The 24,540-nt window shown below is 43.3% G+C and overlaps 1 protein-coding gene across 1 annotated transcript in view; it reads left to right on the top strand.

The window, feature by feature from the left end:
- Positions 1-24,540, top strand: part of LOC141086399 (serine/threonine-protein kinase 4-like) — a 73,150-nt gene that overhangs the window by 28,187 nt on the left and 20,423 nt on the right. Inside the window, exons 6-7 of the mRNA XM_073572385.1 lie at positions 1,704-1,871; positions 22,813-22,950. Coding sequence (XP_073428486.1) covers positions 1,704-1,871; positions 22,813-22,950 — 306 coding nt within the window. The remainder of the gene's footprint in view (positions 1-1,703; positions 1,872-22,812; positions 22,951-24,540) is intronic.

Below are 24,540 nucleotides of genomic sequence, written 5' to 3'. Positions count from 1 at the left end.
GACCTAGGCTGGGTTCAGACGCAATGTGGTGACTACAATGGTTAGTGCCCAGAAGCCCGCCTCAGTACATATTGTCCACCACATCTGGAGGATTGTCTTTTCATGGTGTCAGGACCACGGTCATTCTCCACTGGGATTCTCTATTCTCAACATTTTGGCGTTTTTTCCCAGTCCGGCTTGGACTCGGGTTTAGCTCCAAGTTCTCTTAGGAGACTAATATCTGCCTTATCCGTCCTGTTCCAGAGCAGAATCGCTACCAATCTGCAGGTATAGACCTTCAGCCAGTGGGTCTCATGATTGGTACCCCCCTATAGGACCCCTCGGAACAACTGGGACCTTAACCTGGTCCTAGGCGTTCTGCAGGAAGCTACATTCAAGCCACTACAATAGGTATCTTCGACATACCTTCCCTGGAAGGTGGTGTTCCTTGTGGTGATAACATCAATCAGGCGGGTCCCAGTGCTGGCCACTCTATTTTGCCGAGCTCTGTTCCTGATATCTCACAGGACAAGGTGGTTCTTAGGCCAGCTCCCCCTTTTTCTGCAGAAGGTTGTTTCCTCATTATATCGTTTTAATGAGGACATTGCCTTGCCCTCCTTTTTTCCTGGCACCAGTACACCGGGTGGAAAAGGCTCTTCATACGTTAGACCTGTGGAGAGCTCCCAGGAGGTACATGTCACGGACGGCATCCTTTCGTCAGACAGACACGCTGTTCGTGCTCCCGGAGGGTCGCAGGAAGGGACTTGCTGCCTCAAGAGCGACCATAGCCAGGTGGATTCGGCTGATGATTCAGGAATCCTACCGCACCGGAGGCGCAGCTGTACCAGCAGAGACCAGAGCGCACTCAACTCGAGCAATGGGCAACTCTCGGGCTCTTCGGCACCAGGCATCAGCGGAGCAGGTCCAGGTCCAGCCGGCACACATTCTCCAAACATTACAAATGTCCATACGCTGGCTTCAGCACATGCAGCCTGGGTAAAAGGATTCTCCAAGCAGTGGCGCATCCTTACACAGTAGGTGCGTGTAGCTTGGACCGGTGAGTCGACTCCCCACCCAGGGACTGCTTTACGACATCCCACTGTCCTGTGTCCCCCAATGAGGCGAAGGAGAAACATGGATTTTTGTGATAACTCATCATAAAATCCTTTTCTCCGCGACGCTCATTGAGAGACAAAGCACCCAACCTGTTAGCCAATTGGCTCCTTTTTTCTTTATTAATAGGTATTTATGATACCAGGTGGGTTTTCTAGACAGGTTGTTACCTGCATTGAGGCTGATTTTGTCTTGTAGATCTCCTACTGCTTTTGCACCAAACTGATTCCGCCTGCAATCGAGGCGAGGGTGTATACTGCGGAGGAGGAGCTAACCTTTTTTCATCCACTTAGTGTCAGCCTCCTGGCGGAAGTAGCATACACCCAGTGTCCTGTGTCCCTCAATGAGCGTCTCTGAGAAAAGGATTTTATGGTGAGTTATCACAAAAATCCATGTTTCTGGATTTTTCTCATTTTGACTCTCATAGTTGTGGTCTACCAATGATGTCAATTACAGCCCTCTCATCTTTTTAAGTGGGAGAACTTGCACAATTGGTAACTGACTACATACTTTTTTCCCCACTGTATATATTTATATTATGGTATCGTTAACTATAAGATATGGCTATATGGCTGCTTTATGTTGTTTAGCTATTGGTTATTTCTCACCAGGATACTATGGCGAAGAGGAACACCGTTATTGGGACTCCATTTTGGATGGCTCCAGAAGTGATCCAAGAGATTGGGTATAACTGTGTTGCAGATATTTGGTCCCTTGGCATAACTGCCATTGAGATGGCTGAAGGGAAGCCGCCATATGCTGATATTCATCCAATGAGGGTAAGAACTACTAATGGTGACTATGACTGAATGAAAACCATTTGTTATGCTATTAGAAGACATCTAAAATGTGATTTAGACAATTTTGTATTACAATTGAATTATGAAATAATATTATTTCATTTCTCTTGATATTATTCCACGAACATATTCTAAATCTGTGTTCATCCATGTCAGTCCAGAGGGCTCGCCATCTAATTTTGATGCCTCGGGTATGTACATTGGGGCTTTTGCTGTTTAGGACAACCTCTATACTGTGAATATAGCACCTTCATATCATTAAAGGACTTGTCCAAGTTTTTCATGAAAGGCTGCCGTCACTCTATGTGACCGCAGACTGGTAAATTCTCACAGCTGGCACTGTGAGGATTTTCTGGTGTCGGAGGCAAGTATGTGAAGCCTACTTCCAGCCAGACTTCTACCGAGTAAGCCCATGCACATATAATCAAAGCGAATTGAGTTAGTCTACGCACGTCTTGTCAGAATGTGGCTGAAAGTTGGCATAACGCATATTTGCAGGTCTCATGACTTATTGATCTCGCCGCTGACATCAGAGAATACTCACAACGCATTCTTCACGCAGTCACATAGTAACTACAGACTTTCATGACAAAGATGGGCAATCCCTTTAAAGGGAATCTGTCACCTCAATTTGGCGTGGTATGTAAATGAGTTGTGTTCCGTCCGATGGGCGGTGTTTTGGCTCCTTTGCCACTGTACGCAATATTTCAGGCAATTTCTGTAGTTGTCGCCCAGATTACGCACGTGCGCATTGCAATCTCCCATCGCACATGCGCAGTATGCTTTGCCCAACTGCGGGCAAAGCCAAAAAGAATTAGTGCGCATGCCAGTGAACTATGTCCCGGAACACAGAAATGGCAGCAAAATACTTCCGGGACATAGTTCACCAGCACATGCGCACTAATGCTTTTCGGCTTTGCCCGCAGTTAAGCAAAGCATACTGCGCACGCGTGATTGGAGGTTGCGTATCGTGACCAAGGAGGGCTGGAGGGAAGGAGCCAAAACACCACCCATCGGACCGGACACAACTCATTTACATACCGCACCAAATTGAAGTGACAGATTCCCTTTAATTCACACCTGGTGCATTGCCTGTAAAATTCCATACTCCCCTGTTCTCCTAAACCCCTTCCCAATGTGTGCCATGCGTGTTTGTCATATGTCGGGTGCTGTGCTATACCGCAAGCAACCGCCTTTAATATAAGCGACCATAACGATCTTCAATCACAGGTTCGCGTCCACTATACTGACTAAAAAGTAAAGTGAAAAATACAATATTTTAAATCAAAAAATGAAAACAAAATATACATGACCCCCGTTTCTAAGTTTATAATAGAGAAATAAAACAATAGCACATTTGGTATCGCTGCTTCCATAGAAGTCTTCTGAAATAACTTTATGTTTATATAGATAAGTACAGTAAATGCTGTGAAGCAAAAAAAATCGAAACCCCAGAATTGCCATTTTTTAGTCAATGGACCATCAAAAAATGCAATAAGTTATCTAAATGTCAAATTTTATCCTAAAATGATACCAATTAAATCATTAGTTGGCCATGCAAACGATCATATACGTAGCTCCTTCAATGGCAAAATCAAAACGTTATGAATAACAATAAGGCTGTGTGCACACGCTGCGGATTCCGCTGCGTTTCCGCAGTGGTTTTGGCCGCTGCGGACACGCAGCAGTTTTAGCTGCGGTGTACAGTACCATTCATTTGAATGGTAAAAAAAAAACGCTGTGCCGACGCTGCGGAAAAAACCGCGCGGATTTGCTGCGGTTTTGAATCCGCAGAAAGAATTGCATGTCAATTCTTTCTGCGGAAACCGCTGCGGGTTCCTATCTCCACCATTGTGGAGATAGTGAATCTGCAGGACCAAACCGCAGGCAAAACCGCAGATAATCCGCAGGTCTTTGGATCTGCGGTTTTTGCAAAATCCGTGCGGATTAATCCGCAGCGGATTCCGCAGCGTGTGCACGTACCCTAAATGACAAACCCACGCTTTTTTTTTTTTAACAAATTTTCAGATTTTTTTTTTTTTTTGCCACTTAAATTTAAAAAAAAAAAGAAGAAACTTTACAAGTTTGATATCACATAATTGTAATCGTGCTGACCTTGGGAATCATGTTGCCAGGTCATTTCACCACATTTCGAATTGCATTTTTTTTCGCCATTTTGCCACACATGGAAGGTTTTCCATGTTTTCCAGTGCATTATATGGTAAAATGAATGTCAAGAGGTCCTCATATGAGTATGGCTCTTGGAAAAGGGGGAAGAGAAAAAAAAGGCCAAAAAAAAAAAATATATAAAATCACCCTAGGGGTAAGGGGTCAAGGAGAACCAATGTTGCCTCAAGGATGTCACACTGAGCCAGCCAGACTCTGCTCCAAGCTGATGAGGGGCCCCAAAACAGGCTGTCTGGAAACGAGTTTCCGGATTGATTTTTCTCCATAGTCATGTTGCAACGCTCTATAGAGGGTCTGACGTTGACTTCTAGGGTAGACGCCTCTTAGGCTAGTTTCACACTAGTGTTTTTTTGTGCTGCGTTAGGAGCGCACATGAAACGCATGTGAAAAGCGCATACAAACGCTTGTAAACGCTGCGTTTTTTTGTAGCATTATTGTGCGCATAACGACCAAAAATCGCAGCGTTTTTATGCGTTTGTAAGCGTTTTTCATGCGTTTGCATTTATTATGCGCAATAAACTAGAGAAAAAATCCTTGGAAAATTCTTGCAACACTCTCAAGCAATGGGAAAGCAGTGGGCGTGTCTATGGAAAATCTTTATACTTTATAGCCCCTTTTTACAGCTGAATTCTTCACATCTGCTTGCATTTGACTTGAGAAACATGGATCTGCGCTGGAAGAGCTTTTACTTTGACTTGGATCTGGACATGAGGATGGCTCAGGCTTATGCCGTTGCTTGCCATGAACAGAGGAAGAGAGAGAGGCAGCGAAGACGGCAGCAGCGGCGTATGTGGATACATCCCATTATTGAACTCCGGGAGAGCCGTGGAGCGTACCACATCCTCTACAGCATGCTCCAGGCAAACCCGGAGAAATTTACGGATTATACCCGGATGACCCAAGAAACCTTTCACTATTTGCTTGGTGGGTAAAAAAAGTCATCGGGAGACAGGACACGCAGCTCCGGCGTGCGATTACTCCTGAGGAACGGCTCCTGGTCACATTAAGGTACGTAGTTTTCATAAACTAATGGCTGCTGATTTTTCTTGGTTGTGACATGTACTCGTCCAAATCTTGCAGAATTACAGTTCTGCCATGTCGTTAACTAATAAAACTGCGGTAATTTTTTCATGGCATGTATTAAACCAAAGGCTGCAGAATTTTTTTTTTCTGGGTTTTTAATTAAACGTGTGTAAAAAAAATTACGTATACACAAATATTAATTATTGTTTTCTTTGTGTTACAGATTCCTGGCTACTGGAGAGACCCTCTCGTCACTGCACTTCCAGTACCGGATTGGAATCTCCACGTTGTCTGGAATTGTAGCGGACACCTGCCGGGCTCTCTGGAACGTTCTTTGTCCCGAATTCATGCCCATGCCCACTGCAGCAAAGTGGTTGGAAATCGCCGAAAGATTCTGGACTGTATGCAATTTTCCAAACTGTTTAGGAGCGGTGGATGGGAAACACATCCGGATTATCAAGCCCAAAAGAACTGGCTCTGAGTTCTAAAACTACAAAAAGTACTTTTCTACTGTACTGATGGCCATTGCGGATGCAGACTGTAAGTTTATTGCAGTGGACATTGGGACATTTGGCCGTGGGAATGACTCCCAGGCTTTTAAGACATTGGACATGGGCAGGAGGTTGTATGGCAACAACTTCGATTTCCCCATGCCACGGCCTCTTCCCAACACCGTAGGTCCGCCACAGCCATTTGTAATGGTTGGTGATGAAGCGTTCCAGATGTGCCAAAACCTCCTCAAACCCTACTCCAGCCGGGACTTGGACCTACAAAAAAGAATTTTTAATTACAGGCTGACCAGGGCCAGGAGAACAGTAGAGTGTGCTTTTGGTATACTTGTATCGAGATGGCGCATTCTTGGCACAGCTATTAATCTTAAACTGGAAACAGTGGATGAGGTGGTCAAGGCCTGTGTTGTTCTACATAATTTCGTAATTTCTCATGAGCACCTGAACTTTGATCTTGATGATGTTACTCTTAATCCTTTGCCAGAATTTATACAGCACCCTCTCAGGTCATCCGTTGAAGTTGGCCAAATGAGGGACCAATTTGTAGCCTACTACTAACTCAGATGTAGGACGGGTGGAATGGCAAGAGCAAATGTTGTAAAAAAAATTTATTGCATGTTGTTGGTATGCTAATAAAAAAACCTGTTTTGATACCTGTACTGAGTGCATTCTCTGTTTTTACACTCCCAATTCCATTAGCAAGTAGCCAGGTGTATCAGTGAATTTATGATGCTGTGTTTTGTGCATCATGAATTCACTAATACTCAAGGTTCCCCAACTTCAGTCCTCAAGGTCCACCAACAGATCATGTTGTAATAAAAAGAGGATTCCATACAACATGATCTGTTGGTGGCCCATGAGGACTGGAGTTGGGGAAGCGTGCAATATTACAAGAATGTAGAGATTGCTGTGGAAAAGACAAGTCATGTAGATTGGTTTGGGTTTTTTGAAACCAATCTATATGATTTGTCTTTTCCACAGCAGTCTTTACATTCTTGTATATTGCACAGACTGGATCCACCAGGGTTCCCCAACTCCACTCCTCAAGATCCACCAACAGATCAAGTTGTAATGAAATAAAAAGAGGATTCCATACAACATGATCTGTTGGTGGCCCATGAGGACTGGAGTTGGGGAACTGTGTAATATTACAAGAATATAGAGATTGCTGTGGAAAAGACAAGTCATGTAGATTTGTTGCGTTGACAACACATATCTCCAAGACTGACACAAGAAACATGTCAGTAATGGAGATATCTCGTGGCAAAAACGCTAAGTGTACGGCGCAGTGTGTGTACGGCGCAGTGTGTGTAGTTGGCGATAGACACAGTAACCAATCCAGATTTTGTGAAAGCACAAGTGCACATTTATTTTGTAACAAACAAACAAAAAAAAAATATTTTATTAGGAATGACCTTTGGGGGAAGTTTGGGATACTTTGGGTGTGTGGAGAGACGAGGAACGACTGGAGGTTGAGGAAGGGGTTCTAGAAGAAGGGGCGACGAAAGTACTGGGGGAAGGGATATCTGGAATGGACAAGGAGGCATGTTGAGAGACATTAGGAGGAGAGGGTGGATGGACGAACAAAGTTGTTTTTTTCTCCTTTTCTTTGGCGCAGGAATATCCTGCCCGGACCGACTAGCAGCCTGTGAACGCCTTACTTTTGTTGACCACCTGGTGACGGTGGACTGTGGCGTTGCCCTGTAAAAAAGTGAATGCGGATCCCCACTTTGCTGCTCTGTGGTGGCGGTGCTGCTGGAAGTGGCAGGGGCGGTGCTCCTAGAAAGGGGGAGAAAGTTGGGTCGGTGCTCCGAGCAGGAGGCTGCCTGTCTGGGATCTCAGGCAAAGTTCTTTGGGGACTCCGAGGAGGAGAATTGGTGGCGGTTATCTTTCGATGAGGAGTGGTGGTGTTGCTCCTTTGATGAGGAGTGGTGCTCCTTTGATGCGGAGTGCTGCCGGTGCTCCTTAGATGAGGAGTGCTGGCGGTGCTCTTTTGCTCAAGAGTGCTGGCGGTGCTCTGTTGCTTAGGAGTGCTGGCGGTGCTCTGTTGCTTAGGAGTGCTGGCGGTGCTCTGTTGCTGAGGAGTGCTGGCGGTGCTCTGTTGCTGAGGAGTGCTGGCGGTACTCTGTTGCTGAGGAGTGCTGGCGGTGCTCTGTTGCTGAGGAGTGCTGGCGGTGCTCTGTTGCTGAGGAGTGCTGGCGGTGCTCTGTTGCTGAGGAGTGCTGGCGGTGCTCTGTTCCTGAGGAGTGCTGGCGGTGCTCATTTGTTGTTGACTGGTGGTGTCAGTGGCCCAAGCAGGTTGTGTGGTGGTTTGGCTCCAAGCTGGTGGTGCTTTGGCGGTGGTGGTGCTCCATACAGGAGCAGCGCTTGACATAGTGGTGGTGGCGGAGGAGTGTCCAGCAGCACTCAGACTTGGGGTGGTGTAGTGGTGTCCGGCTCCGCTGGGAATGCAGGTGGCCGTGCAGTGGTATGCAGCAGAAGTCGGTAGTGTGGTAAAGCGAGTCAGCGGTGGAACTGTTGGAAATGACACCACTGACTGCTGAACATACCGATTTTGCTGCATAGCCTGCAAGTAAGCAGTGTTGCAGGCCTGTAAAACACTCAGCTGTTGCTCAGGACTAAGGTGTTCCGCCATGCCCTGTTCAATTTTACTGAAAAAATGGTGCGCCGGTCTGTTGTGGTCGGCCTCCAGACGGTCAAGGCGCTGGTCGACAGAGTGGAAGTGGTGTTCCATGTGGTTAAAACCACGTTCCATCAGGGAAAAACCGCTTTCCATTCTGGCGGACAGCGCCTTAAGGCTGCCCTTAAAGGCCTCGCTCAAGAGCATGAACTCGGGCATGACAGGCCTGTCCGAGGCCCTCTGCCGCTGGCGGGTAGTGCCCGCATAACCAGTGACAGAGACCTGGGACAGGGGAACACCTGATGGACCAGCTTCCTGGTCACCAGCTGTCTGTGTTGCTGACCTGCAAGATGCTTCCTGGCTGTCGGATGGCTGGGACGGGTCCGAGGGCGATTGATTAAGAACCGCTCCCGGGACAGGTTGCAGGGTGCTGCTCCAAATGCTGTGGAAAGAAAGGGAAAACATTAGTATCATGCATTTATAAGAAGCATCACCTGTTGAATTGAAAAGCACATAGTAATAACAAAACAAAACAAAAAAGATACGCTCTGCTGGCAAGGACCGGTCTCAGGAAAGCCAACTCTCGATAGTAGCGGTACTTTCTTCTGCGCCTTGCCGCTGAAGCACTCCGAACCTGTCCCTCAGCACGAACATCAGTGTTGAAGCGGTCCTTCATCGAGCGCCAACGTGTGCGGATTTTGTTCACTGTTGGGAAAAAAAAATAAAAAAAATTTATAAAATGCACTTAAGACAACTTAATTATCAGCACACACAACAGATTGGACTTTTCACTACAATATATCTTGCCAGAAAAACACCAGCACCATTAGGACCATAAATCAATGCAGCAGTTGAAGACCAAAATCAATCACAGTGTGCCACATGGCATTGGTGTTTTCAATGCAAGAATATATCTTGCCAAGAAAACACCAGCACCATCAGGACCATAAATCAATGCAGCAGTTGAAGACCAAAATCAATCACAGTGAGCCACATGGCATTGGTGTTTTTAAGGCAAGAATATATCTTGCCAAAAAAACCACCACCATCAGGACCATAAATCAATGCAGCAGTTGAAGACCAAAATCAATCACAGTGTGCCACATGGCATTGGTGTTTTCAATGCAAGAATATATCTTGCCAAAAAAACACCAGCACCATCAAGACAAAAAATTCAATGCAGTATCACAGAGCATCTTTATACTTACTGAACGCCCTTTTGGAAGCTGCAGAGGCACTGTCCCAGCTATCCATCAACGCTGCGGCCACCTCATTCCAGAGCTGCCGGGTCACCACTGTGTCTTTGTACTGCTGGTCACGGCTGTCCCACAACGGGATACGCTCCTCAACGAGGCGGATCAGGTGCTCGTTGTCGATGTAGACTTCTTCGTCATCCCATTGTGGAACCTAGAAAAGAAGAAATATATTAGAATTATTGTAATTTTGGAGAATGAAAAAGATAGAAAAAGAAACAGAGAAGAAGCAAGATAAAAGATGAAAATAAAGACAGAAAAAAAAGGCACATTATATACTCACATTGCGTCTCCTCGCCACGACTTGACTACGCTGCTCCCGCTCTGAATCCTCCCGCTCAGACCGCTCCCGCTCAGACCGCTCCCGCACTCCATCTTCACTGCCCGTGTCCGATGTCTGTAAAGAAATCAAAAATTAAAACACATTTCTAGAGGCAGTTATACTTACCCAAAGGCAGCAACATCCTCACCTCGCGATCAGCTTGGGCCAGTTCTTGCCGAGATGGCGAATAGACCGATCCAGAAGAAGGCATGCTGAAATGAAAACAAAAAATACATTAGTACATTATAAAATTGTACAGGACACACAGACATTATGTTGAAGAATACTCAGATTTTGGCTCCTGAAGCTTGAATCCACACTTGTAAAGGCTTTTCTAGGCTCTTGTCTGGTCTCTCTGCAAGGCTGTCTGTAGAGTAATTGTCCCTGAAGACACCTTCTTTTATCTACACTCCTCCCAAACAATGTTGCTTGTTTAGGGGGAGTTTTAGACAAGTGTCTAGACATTGTTTACTCAAAGCGCTTGAGCGCACAAGGCGCTGACGTGCGCGGTGCCAAGCGCACGTCAGCGATCACATAGACTGTAATGCTATTTTTGGGCACACACCGAGCGCACACGTGCGCGCGTGATTTTTTATAAGTATGTAGGTGGAACAAAAAATGCAACATGTAGCGTTCGGCACGTCTGGGCGCACACCCGTAAAATGCGCAGCGCACGCTAACTGCTGATGAGCACGTATATTCGCAAGACCCTGCGATCACCATGTTAAAGATAGGGGAACATTGCGCGTGCGCACGATGCGCTGCGCGATCAAGCGCTAGTGTGAAACCAGCCTTAGATGGTACTTTTTAATATAGTTTCTTTCATTTTGCTGGCCTCCATTACTCACAAATTTTGAAGCAACCTTTATGAGATCCACAAGAGGGAGACAGTGATCTACCAGAGAAATGCTGCGATCTCCAAGACAGGGGGATTCTGCAGATCTGACATTACAAGTATATTCTAGGATAAAGATCTTTCTTTATGGGAAGCGAAACATAAGTTGATGCTCAGCTATTGAAAATTCAAGTGAAAATCATTTAGCAGGCACAATATACATACCGATGCCTTGGTGTCACCAGTATGTACCTTCTGCCGTCCAGAGGGTGACCCAGCTGGGGACCTACTGTAAGTATAAGGAGCTCTGGGATACCCTGTTCTTATTTATTTCAGATCCTAAAGGATACCATTATTAATACTTATGTTAATAAACACCATCTTCTGTGTACTGGAGTTCCCCTATTAAGCGCAGTACAGCGTAGGTTCTGTTCACATGTGCAGTCAAACACTGTGCTGGATCTCTCATATGATGGATATTACTGGTGCACTATGGACTCTATTAATTTATGGTGCCCATTTGGCTGAACCTGATAATTTTGTCTGATAATCCAATGTGTATGGGGGCATATAAATAAACTCTCCATAGCAGATGTCGTGAGAAAAGAAGGATCAGGCATGTTGTATTTCAACATGTCTGATCTTTTATTTCTGTGGAAGAAAAGTAGCTGCCAGAGGAGATATATGTAGCCAAGAAGCCTGTCTGAATAGGTCAGCAAAAACACAATGAACGATTAAAACTTTCATTTGTTGGGTGTGATTATTTTTTAGCCTCCATAATAATCAACATTATTGGCAGCACGTGCCGGGTTTACACAGGAAAATCAGGATGCTCTTTGGGCACAGAACGATCTCGTTAACAATCGTTCCTATGTGCCTATTACTTGTGTTGGCATACCTAAGCAGGCCACGTAATGACCTGTGATAGGGTTGTATGTAGCCAAATTAAAGAAATGAGCCGGAGCTCATGCCGTATACGCGCATTGTATAAGATCACGTTCACACTGTGGCCATTCCAAAGACCAAACCCAAGAAAAAACAAAATGAGCATATACCCTATAGTAAGTAAATGGTAATACCACATGTAAATAACAGGGTACTTGGTTAACACTATTTTAATCATAAAAGTATAAAGGCCATCCCACCACGACAAGTTGTACCCGGTCGGGACAGACCTATCCTCTCTGGTGTTTAAAATCTTATCTTGTGTGAGGCGACGTCAATGTGACTAAGGGCAGAGCCGGACACGGGCCCCGACTGTTCAGCCACCTCTCCATGAAACGCTTTTATAGATAAATGTCTAGCTCAGAAATAGGGGTCAATCAGTACTCATTTAATGGGCTGAAGAAGGCCATCCCACCACGACAAGTTGTACCCGGTCGGGACAGACCTATCCTCTCTGGTGTTTCAAATCTTATCTTGTGTGAGGCGACGTCAATGGTGACTAAGGGCAGAGCCGGACACGGGCCCCGACTGTTCAGCCACCTGTCCATGAAACGCTTTTATAGATAAATGTCTTGCTCAGAAATAGGGGCCAATCAGTAGTCATTTAATGGGATGAATTGTGCCATGTAAAGCCATTGTTACTCCACTCTCCCCATCGGGAACGCTATAGAAAGATAGGAGATTTTAGCCAACAGTTATGTTAGGTGAATAGGCAACTTTATCTTTTCTCCTTCACTCTAAAGCTGGAAAAAAAGCCTAACCTAACATAAAACATAATGGTTTGTACCATGGACTTGCCACTTATTCCAGATATTTCTCGCCTTATCAAAAAAAGAACCATAGAAATCCCATGTGCAGGAGGAAGTTGTACTAGGACTAATTTCACTATGGTGTTCCAGTGTTTTAGAAAAGGTCATAAGTTTAACCACATGGGTATTTGCAATGTTTTTGTGACATTGGGAATTTTTGCAAATAATTACTATCTAGCAAAGAAGCGCCAAACAAATTGTGACTAAAACTAAACCTCTTCATCTCTCCGGATACCCCTAAATGATTGCATGTAATTAGGATCTATGGTGGCTGGCATTATTATATGGGTCACCTGCAGTGCATTTGTCTGGAGGCCTGGACGGGTAAACCGCTCTGCTTTTTTGCTGTTTTCTTGTATTATTGGAGGATTTTTAAGTCCTCTTTTTGTGCTATTTCAGTGTTAGGATTTAGTGTTAGGACCCGTACATGTGGGGACCTTTGGCGCAGTTTACGGGCTCACATATTTTGGCCAAAATATCAGCTAATACCTCACATGTTTTATGTGTTTTTTGCACTTTTTCGGGGTGCAGTTGGGCCCATTTGGTCTTGTAAACTGCGGTGTCTGTTCACATGGCATGCATTTTGATAGCGCTGGGCAGCCCGCCTGATCTAATAGAACGATGTCACTACTAGGCTGTTAACCTGGATGCTGTGCATTGCCATAGTGTGAACAATGCCACATACAAGTTTTCATTGTGCATTTATATACCAAGCAGCCACCCCCTCCATGTATTGGTAGGATGTGAGCGGTTGTCTCATCGGTATTCTTGCACCTGTGTTGCCGCCATCTTAATTATATGGGTCCACTGCATCCTGCATTTGTCTGGAGGCCTGGACGGGTAAACCTTTCTGCTTTTTTGCTGTTTTCTTGTATTTTTAATTCCTCTTTTTGTGCTATTTCAGTGTCTGGCATCATTCACATAAGCCTTTCCTATTTGTAGTGACATGAATGAGCGTCATTGGCATTTGGAGGAAGCCCTTTCTCCCAGTATATGGCAATAACGGAATGATGTACTGATGGCTTCACAGTCTGACTACAGTATATAACAATAATGTGGCCTATCCTCGGAATTAAAAATTAATTTCCAGGAGGTGGACCAGTGTCCCTTACAACCCCAAACAGTTATACATTATTTGTCGATTGCATTTTTTTTTATTTTTAGTCCTTGTATGTAACCCCTTCATGCCACAGCCCTTTTTAGTTTTTGCATTTCTGTATTTTGCTCCCCTTCTTCCCAGAGCCATAACTTTTTTATTTTTCCATCAATATGGCCATGTGGGGGCTTGTTTAGTACGGCGCATGTCGTGCAGGGGTTAAAGGGAACCGGTCACCAGCTTTTTGCAACCCCATCTGATAACCGCATGATGTAGGGTCAGAGACCCAGATTACAGCGATGTATCACTTACTGGGCTGCTTACTGCAGTTAGAATCATAGAATCATAGAATCGTAGAGTTGGAAGGGACCTCCTGGGCCATCTGGTCCAACCCCCTGCTCAAAGCAGGATTCGCTAAATCATCCCAGTCAGATGTCTGTCCAGCCTCTGTTTGAAGACTTCCATTGAAGGAGAACTCACCACTTCTCGTGGCAGCCTGTTCCACTCATTGATCACTCTAACTGTCAAAAAGTTTTTTCTAATATCTAATCTGTGTCTCCTCCCATTCAGTTTCATCCCATTGCTTCTAGTCTTTCCTTGTGCAAATGAGAATAAAGTTGATCCTTCTACAATGTGACAGCCCTTTAGATATTTGTAGACAGCAATTAAGTCTCCTCTCAGTCTTCTCTTTTGCAAACTAAACATTCCCAAATCCTGCACCTTTCCTCATAAGACAGGGTTTGCAGACCGGTCACCATTCTGGTCGCTCTTTTCTGAACTTGCTCCAGTTTGTTGATGTCTTTTTTAAAATGTGGTGCCCAAAACTGGACACAATATTCCAGATGAGGTCTGACCAAAGAGGAGTAGAGGGAAATAATGACTTCACGTGATCTAGACTGTATGCTTCTGTTAATACATCCTAGAATTGCATTTGCCTTTTTTGCTGCTGCATCACACTGTTGACTCTTATTCAGTCTGTGATCTATTAGTATACCCAAGTCTTTTTCACATGTGCTGTCACTTAGCCCTATTCCTCCCATTCTATATCTGCTTTTTTCATTTTTATTGCCCAGATGTAGTACTTTGCATTTCTCCCTGTTAAAAACCATTCTGTTAGTTGCTGCCCACTTCTCCAGTTTATTTAAATCTTTTTGAATCCTCTCTCTCTCTTCTCTAGTATTAGCTATCCCTCCTAGCTTTGTGTCATCAGCAAATTTAATCAGTTTACCCTCAATTCCTTCATCTAAATCGTTGATAAAGATGTTGAACAATACAGGGCCCAGGACAGAGCCCTGTGGTACCCCACTTGAGACATTCTTCCAACTGGATGTGCAGCCATTTACGACCACTCTTTGGGTCCGATCACTAAGCCAGTTATGAATCCACCTAACAGTTGCCTTGTCCATTCCATACTTAGTCATTTTTTCAATAAGGATTGTATGAGAGACTTTGTCAAATGCTTTGCTGAAGTCAAGATATACTATATCTACAGCATTTCCTTGATCCACCCAATCAGTGATACCATCATAGAAGGAAATTAAGTTAGTCTGACATGACTTATTAGTTACAAACCCATGCTGACTCTGTTTAATCACTTCATTCTTATCCAGGTATTGACATACATGTTGTTTAATAATTTGTTCAAAGATCTTTCCTGGTATAGAAGTCAGACTCACCGGCCTATAGTTGCCTGGGTCCACCTTCTTCCCCTTTTTGAAGATAGGAACAACATTTGCTCTTCTCCAGTCTTCTGGCATTTCTCCTGTTCTCCAAGAATTTTCAAAGATTATGGAGAGGGGTTCAAAAATTTCTTCTGCTATCTCCTTCAGTACTCGGGTGTAATTCATCTGGACCTGGAGACTTGAATTCATTTAGGTTAGCTAAGTGTTTCCTCACTATCTTTCTGTTTATAGATATCCTGGATTCTTCTATTCCCTTAATAGGACAGTGAATAACAGTTGATGTTACATTTCCTTTCTGAGAGAAAACAGATGTAAAATAGGAATTTAAAAGTTCAGCCTTCTTAACATCCTGTCTTACCATTTCATCATTTTCATCCTGTAAAAATCCTATAGCATCTTTGACTTTTCTTTTACTTTTGACATATCCCCAAAATCCTTTAATATTGCTTTTGACATCTCTTGCAAGCCTCAATTCATTTTCAGCTTTAGCTAATCTGATTTGTGTCCTGCAGGTTCTGCAGACAGCATTATATTCTTCTTTAGATATGCCTCCCTCTTTCCATTTTATAAACATTTTTTCTTCCTTTTTAGCATGTGCTTAAGTTCTGTGTTCATCCATCCTGGTTTCCTTAAATGCTTCCTATTCTTCCCTCTTTTCGGAATTGCTAACAACTGTGCTTTGAGAATTTCATTTTTCAAGATTTCCCATCCTTCCTGGACATTTTTGTCTTTAAGGATATCCAGGCATTGGATCCCTCCAATTCTCTTTCTGAATCCCTTAAAATCTGCCTTTCTGAAATCTAACCTTGACGTCTGAGTCTTCACAGGTCTTCCGCCTCTAGGTATCCAAAATTCTAAAATAGCATGGTCGCTACCTCCTAGGGTCCCAGCCACTTTTACCTCCTCAACCATTTCCTCCCTGTTTATAAGGATTAGATCCAAGGTAGCAGTTCCCCTTGTTTTCTCCCTTACCTTTTGGAAGATAAAGTTGTCAGCAAGAGAGGATAAGAATTTCCTTGACCTGTTAGTTTTGCCTGAGAGAGATTCCCAACAAATGTCTGGATAGTTGAAATCTCCCATGACAACTATGTCATATTTTTTGGAGAACTTGGCCATTTGATGCATAAAGAGTTCATCCATATCTTCAGCTTGCACAGGCGGCCTGTAGTAAATGCCTACAATGGTGTCCTTTCCATTGTTCTGTCCTTGTATTCTTACCCAAACAGTTTCCACAGAACTCCCAGTCTCTGAAGCTTCAATCTCTGTGCAGATATACGCATTTCTAACATACAATGCGACACCCCCTCCTCGTTTATCAAGTCTGTTTCTTGCAAATAAGTTGTATCCTTCTAGTCTTGTATTCCAGTCATGTGTATTGTCCCACCAAGTTTCAGTGATTCCAATGACATCATATTTCTTTTCCTGTGTTAGTAGTTCCAATTCTCCTTGTTTGTTGCCCGTGCTTTGTGCATTAGTATAGAAACATTTTAGTTTGTGATTGGTTTCTCTTTCTCCAATATTTTTATTAATTAGATTCTTTCGTCTTTGTTCTTCCTTTCCACTTCTAATAGCAGAGTTCTCAATAGCATTTGTCAGGTGTATGGCTTTTTCTGGTCTTTTGCTTCCCTTCCCATGTTGTTCTAGTTTAAAGCTCTCCTTACAAGTGTAGCAAGGCGACTTCCAAATACATGCTTTCCAGTCTTCGTAAGGTGCACCCCATCTCTAGCAAGTAGTCCATCGTATAAGTAGTTCACTCCGTGATCCAGAAATCCAAATCGTTGCTGACAGCACCATCGACGTAGCCAGTTGTTCACCTGCAGAATCTTATTCCACCTCCTTGTTCCTTGGCCATCCACTGGGAGGATGGAAGAGAAGACCACCTGCGCTCCCAGTTCTTTCACTTTCTTGCCTAAGTCTTCAAAGTCTCTGCAGATGGTTTCCAGGTCGTTTCTTGCGGTGTCATTTGTCCCCACATGTAGTAGCAGGAATGGGTAGTCATCTGTAGGTCTGAAGAGTCCTGATATCCTGTCAGACACATCTTTAATTTTTGCACCTGGAAGACAGCACATTTCTCTTGAAGTTATATCCGGTCTGCAGATAGCGGCCTCTGTTCCTCTCAACAGGGAATCCCCCATGACCACCACTCTCCGTTTCTTCTTCACAACATTTTTCTTTCTCCATCCAGGAGGACTCTGAAGGCGTACAAGGTTGCTGTTTGTTGGCAAAGTCTTATCCTGATGTATTTCTTCATCGTTTTCCTGCGTGAGAGCCTGGTACTGGTTCCTGAGAAGTATGGGTGCTGACTGCCTCCTGATCCTCCTGCTTCTCTGGGTCACATGTCTCCATTCCTCTGTTTCTTCAGGTGCACTTCGAATTTCTTCTCTTTCTGTAACATGAAGAGATAATTCTGCTCTGTCCAAGAACTCTTCACCTTCCTTAATGATCTTCAACGTAGCTAACCTCTCTTCGAGATTTTGCAACTTTTCCTCCAACAGGGACACAAGCTTGCATTTGTGGCATGTGAAGTTTGGCTTTTCCACTGGTAAATCTGTGAACATGTAGCAAGAAATGCAGCTCACCAAATGGCTCCTGGCCTCTTCCATCTTGAGATTTCTTAAAAACGATGAAAGATGAGCCAAAATTCGCGCGCGTTTTTTCCGATTTCCTCTTTTAAGCTGCAACGGCCAAAACCCAGTGATCGTTGAGCTCGCGGAGACTCTTCACTTATCCCAGAAGGCACTGGGAATATGCAAATGATCTCCTCAAGACTCTTCCCCTGGTTTTTCCGATTTCCTCTTTTCAGCTGCAACGGCCAAAACCCAGTGATCGTTGAGCTCGCGGAGACTCTTCACTTATCCCAGAAGGCACTGGCAATATGCAAATGATCTCCTCAAGACTCTTCCCCTGGTTTTTCCGATTTCCTCTTTTCAGCTGCAACGGCCAAAACCCAGTGATCGTTGAGCTCGCGGAGACTCTTCACTTATCCCAGAAGGCACTGGGAATATGCAAATGATCTCCTCAAGACTCTTCCCCTGGTTTTTTTTTTTTTTTTTCAGTCGAATGGGCTGAATTCTCTGAAAATTCTGAGCTCTTTATAACCCTCCCACACCACTGATTGAACGCACTGTGGACACAGAAAGAAGCCAATCAGTGGTGGGGGCGGGGTTACAAATAGCTCATAAATATTGAGGACTACCTGGCAGCAAGTTTACTAGTCCTCTAGAGATTATCTCCTGATGATAAAACAGTGATTCAGCTAGCAGCCTAGTAAGTGACAAATTACTGGAAATAAGGTCTCTATCTCTACATTATGCTGCTTGCAGATTAGGTGACATCGCAAGCACCTGGTGACAGATTACTTTTTAGGCCAATATGAGTATAAGTAAAGCTGATTTATTCTTCAATGTGGAAACGTCTAAGTGCCCTCACTACAACAGTCAGGAAATGGAGTATGAGCCATTTGTATTATGCGTACACCTCAGTGGCTTCTGTTATTAAAAAATTTGTTTAACTTGTCATACAATCCTCCCCCTCCCAAGTGATTGATCTTTAAGTAATGGATCCACTTATAGGCCCTATTGTCCTCTTACTGCCCGTCCTCCTTCTCTTGGGGCTCTGCCCAGGAATCTTTATTGATTGAAATCTGCTCAGATAAATGAAATCAAGTCAGAGTATTAGATAGAAGAGCAGACGGCGTGTTTATGGCAGGAAATGCATTTATGCCAAAGAGTTCACACAGCCAAAGTAATGCATTTAAATTTCTGAAATAGTTTTAAGGGCCAGTTATATATTTTATATACAGCCAGTTTTAGGTTTTATATGTGGCCAATTTTATACTTTTTTATATATGGGGCAGTTTTATATTTTACATAAGCCAGTTCTATATTTTATATATTGTCAGTTTTATAAATATATATATATATAATTTTATAGGGCCAATTTTATATTATATATAGGGCCAGTTGTAAATGTTATATACCGTAAGGCATTTTTTGTATGCCCTTCTAGATTGTTTTGAAGTCTATGTTATGTACGGTAAGTGTTCAACTTGTACTCAGTGCCAGAGACTTGAACATACTTGGAAACATTTGCGATTCGGTGTGATAGTTGCAATAGGTTCCAAAGTCATACTTCATTACTATAGAGAGTGATTAGATCTGATGTTGCAATGCGACCCTGATATGCTTTTTGTTTGGCATTCCCAACAATGTTGCGCAGACTGCATTTTCTTTCTTTCAGCTGGACAGGAGGCAAAAGGAAGAAAATTTATGACACTTCTGTTCTCATTCCAACAAAAGGTTCCTTACTGGAACATTTTTTTTTTTTTCTCCAATTTTTATTCTCCCAAAATCGATCCAGAAATGGAAATAGCAAGTGGACATGTAACATGAATCTAATAAACGCTGGTTGGGTCTGATGGAATTGGCGAGTTTGTCCAACATTAATGGGTCTAGCCAATTTAAAGAGAACCTGACGGCTGATACTTGCTTACATGCTGCCCGTTCCATATGGAGCATGTATTAGACACTGGCTGCACAATTTCTGCCATGTAAAGCTGGTGAAATAGAAAATTGGTGACGTGTTCAATACTTAAGTAAATTTATTTTTAACATCACCAGATGTCGGTAACAACCTATCCAATCAAAATGGGCAAATAAATCAAGCCATAGATGTCCATAAATTAAGTTACTGTATGTATAATAATGAAAAAGTATACAGGGAAAAAGTATTGAACACATAAAGAAAAAGAGGTGCAAAAAGCCATGGAAAGTCATGACTCCAGATGAAATCTATCAGTAATTAGAAAGCAATCCTACTAGCGATGAGCGAGTATACTCGTTGCTCGGGTTTTCCCGAGCATCCTCGGGTGTCCTCGGAGTATTTTGGTGTGCTCGGAGATTTAGTTTGTGTCCTCACAGCTGCAAGATTTTCGGCTGCTAGACAGCCTGAATACATGTGGGAATTCCCTAACAAACAGGCATTCCTCACATGTATTCAGCCTTTGTAGCAGCTGCAAATCATGCAGCTGTGATGACCCAAACTAAATCTCCGAGCACGCCAAAATACTCGGAGGACACCTGAGCATGATCGGGAAAACCCGAGCTACAAATATACTCGCTCATCACTAAATCCTACCACTTAGTGAAAAATATCTGCTGGTTCCACTGATGACCTATAAAAGGGTGTCTCATTTCCAAGGTGCCACTGAAGAAACATCTCATGATTGTTAAAACCATTGATCTATCTCAAGACCTTCGTGATCTTAGTGTTGCAAAACATACTGATGGCACTGGTTGCAGAAGAATTTCTAAACTGCTAAAGTTTCCAGTAAGCACTGTTGGGGCCATAATCTGGAAGTGGAAAGATCATCATTTCACCATAAACCAGCCACTACCAAATGCTCCCCACAAGGCTTCAGACAGAGAAGTGAAAAGAATTGGCTGTCCTAAAGCCAAGGACCACCTGTGGAGAGCTACAGAAAGACCTGGAATCAGCAGGTACAATTGTTTCAAAGAAAGCAATAAGTAATGCACTCAACCTCTATGGCCGGTGTGCACTCTCACTAGGCAAGACTCCATTGCTGAACATAAAAAATGTTCAAGCACGTTTAAAGTTGGCACAACAACATTTAGACAAGCCTGTGAAATGCTGGGAGAATACAGCCTGGTCAGATGAGATCAAAGTTTAACTCTTTGGTTGCTATAATACACACCATGTTTGCTGGCCAAAAGGCACTGCATGTCACCCCCAAAACACCATACCACCAGTGAAGTTTGGAGGTGGGAACATTATGGTGTGGGGGTGATTTTCAGCATACAGCACTGGTAAACTTCATATAATTGAAGGAAGGATGAATGGACAAATGTACCGAGACATTCTTGATAAACATCTGCTGCCATCTACCAGGATGATGAAGATGAAGCAAGGGTGGACATTTCAGGAAGATAATGATCCCAAACGCACACAAAGGAAACTCTCAATTGGTCTCAGAGAGAGAAAATAAAGCTGCTAGAAAGGCCCAGCTAGTCACTTGACAAAAATCCAAGGAAATTTTATGTAAGGAACTAAAGCTCAGAGTTCATAGAAGATGCCCACGGAACTTTAGGATTTGTAGAGTGTTTGTGCGGAAGAATTGGCCAAAATCACAACTGAGCAATGCAAAGTTTGTTTAATGGCGCAGCATTTCAGAGAAGAATAAACATAGCTTAATAGCTGCCAGGTACCAAGCTGCTTGGGAGACTAATTAGCGAGGCTGGTCCCGGCAGCTAGTCCCCGTCCCCACCTCTTGAGTGATGGACTTCCTGCCATACTTGCATGCTGTCTCTCCAGCCCTTTCACTGACCAGCAGCTAGCGAGGAGCAGTCATCAGAGGCTCGCCTGTAAATATAGTCTCCTGTGCAGCTTGGTCCCCTGCGGTTATTGAACTGTGAGCAAACAGTTCAACATAAGTACCAAAGTCATAATCAAATGGTATATGTATATATGACAAAGCCCGGTGGATTTGGTACTAAAGTCATGGACCAAAATATGGACTGATCGCAATATGGAAACACACAGACCAACAGAAAAATACGATCATGAAGTCCAAAGTTAGTATGAAAAAATTCATAAAAAATCCTTTATTATATGAAAGAATACAGGTGAGGTGAAAACACCACATTGTGAAAACAGCAAGAAAAGCTAACGACGCTGACACGTCACACTGACACCTCATCCATATAATGTATTATAGGAAAAATAGCTCATCATAAATAATCTCCTCTGTGTCTATCTCTGTATCATAAATCATAATAGTAACCCAAATCACTTCTCTAAATCATGTGCCAAGAGATTAATTAGAGTGAGCATCCGCTAGCACATGGATAAATGCCTGCACCAGAGGACAATCACATAGCAATAGCAAATAAATGATAAAGAAACAGTCATACCTAATTAAATGAACAACAGCAGGGGGCAGGAGGCAACAGCGTTCAGTGTCCAAGCGTCTCCCCGACGCACGTTTCGGAGCACCTGCTCCTTCTTCAGGGGGCGTTATTAAACTGTGTTGGACTCTAAAATGCTGCTGCATTTCAGTGAAAAACATACCAGGATGCAATTCAGACAGCCAGTGCCTGCTACTTGCTGCCTAAATATCGGGCAGCATGTTTCAGCTGTCAGGTTCCCTTTAAGAAAAACTGGTAAATAGCATCTTGACACTTACCAGGTAGAATAGAATCCATCAAGAGCAGTTTGTTCATAGTTTTTCAGATTTTTTTCACCCTGCATAGGGTACATGTAAATTTCCCAAGTATTCCTGTATATGAAGAAAGTAGCCAAATTTTCTAATGTGCGTGAAGACCTTTAGCCGAAACTGAAAATTAAATGAGAATATATTCTAATCTAATTTTCAATTTCTCTGACCTAATACTACCCTTCATAAAAGCTTCACTACATTCCCACCAAACTATTTTCTGTGGCTCGATATATATTTGTGTGTCTAATAGGATGGTTAGTTAGAGAGCATATGATGTTTTTCTTAGCCAATACAAGAATCATATACCAAAGAATGTGGCATTCTAGATTTAGGGGAACCTAAGCACACAATATGGCTCCACAGCTGTTCATGATATTATATTTATGTGTGTTTCTTTTTCCTCAGGCTATTTTCATGATTCCTTCAAACCCACCACCAACGCTTCGAAAGCCAGAAAATTGGTCTAAACAGTTCATAGATTTTATTACCCAGTGTCTAGTGAAAAATCCAGAAGAGCGAGTGAGTGCAACAGAACTGCTACAGGTATAATAATATTGATTTCCAAATCTATATAGGCCGCTTACACTTCAGTACAATTCGACCACACCTAAGTCACACCATGCATGGGTGACTGTCCTGAATGTATTTAGGAGGCCGCTGAACCTTGTGAAAATGCTTTTAGGGAGCTTTCAGGAGGCTTTATCGGCACCTAGGATGTTTGCCAACGTCTGGAGGTCTCGCTGTTCTTCTGGAAGCCTCTCAGAGGTTCCGAGATAGTTAGTCAACGTGCCAAAATGTATTGTTTCATGAGCTCTGGCACTAAACATGGGGAAGAAGAAGATGAATGCCACCTCGAACATATAAAATCTGATCCTTTTAAACACAATTTTCCATTGAGAAGGCAGGTGAAATTGAGCTTCCTATTAGTTGCTTGTGCATCATAAATATGGCTATTCCTGTTGGGATCTCTCAGAACGAGGATTTCCCTCCAAGACCATGAGGATTTCTATTAGTGTTTTTTACTTCTGAAGACAGAAAATGGGCATGCACTCTTCCGGTTGAGGAAAGACATGACTTCAGAAAACTAGGACATGATGTGGTGGGAATAGTTTGTACTGTAAATATTTCACTGAATAATTTATTAACCTGAGAATTGGCCTCTGCCAGACACAACACATACGAAATGAAAACTAAATAAACCCAAGTGTTATGTGTTAATGCATCGGCTGTACGGATATTTTGTATTTTCCCAGAGGTCACATCAGTGTAACGTCACTAGGATTAGGACTTGCCCTCCTACAAACAGTAGTTACACTATGGTCAAAACTGATACACTGTGTTCTACTTTGTGCAGCGCCCAAGAAGATGGTGCTTGACACAATGTAACAGTTCTACCCAAGCTGTAAAAATGAGCATTCAAGAATTGTCATATTTAGTTTCGCACCAACTCAAGTATTAAACTAACGAATTGCAGGACTCGGTCCATCGGCCATGAGAGTAATCTATGTCTGCTAGACAGGAGTCCGGAGAATGGCCTCCTCCGTACCGGCATCTGCGGTTCTTCTTTTGATTTCTAAGCCTGGTACAGTGTTACACACATGACAAACAAATGTTACACTTTTTTAATACACTCTTGTGATCCCAACCTAAGTATGAAAACCACACATAAGTGATCACGTGATGACTGTTGGAACTGTCATGCAGAGCCTAATCCTGACAGTGCATACATCTTAGTATTTGGCATGCCGCAGTGCCTAATTTGAAAATTACCGTCGATCTCCTAACATAAATACAGATCTAAGACAGCACAATACTTTATCAATATAACCATGTGTCCCCTTATCTGACAAGTTATGGATTGCTATGGGTTACAGGATCAGAACAAATCACAGTACAGAAATACAGCATCAGAACCAGTCTCAGTACATTAGTACAGCACCAGAACCAGCATTAGTACTTGAATACATCGCCAAAATTACTACAGCGATCAACTGCAATATCAGGTCAGCTCACTACAATGTAGTAGCATGAACCTACAATTCCCAGTATGTCCTTAAAAGAGTTGTCCAGGCTTAGGGTTGAACTCTATGCACAGTGCATGCTGTCGGGATTCTCCAATGCCAGGAGCGATTT

This window comes from Dendrobates tinctorius, unplaced genomic scaffold (genome assembly GCF_039654945.1).
Source record: "Dendrobates tinctorius isolate UK_male_01 unplaced genomic scaffold, ASM3965494v1 ptg000032l, whole genome shotgun sequence".
Lineage (NCBI taxonomy): Eukaryota > Metazoa > Chordata > Amphibia > Anura > Dendrobatidae > Dendrobates > Dendrobates tinctorius.
Note: the sequence above shows the minus strand (reverse complement) of the source record. Positions and strands in the feature narration are given on the sequence as shown.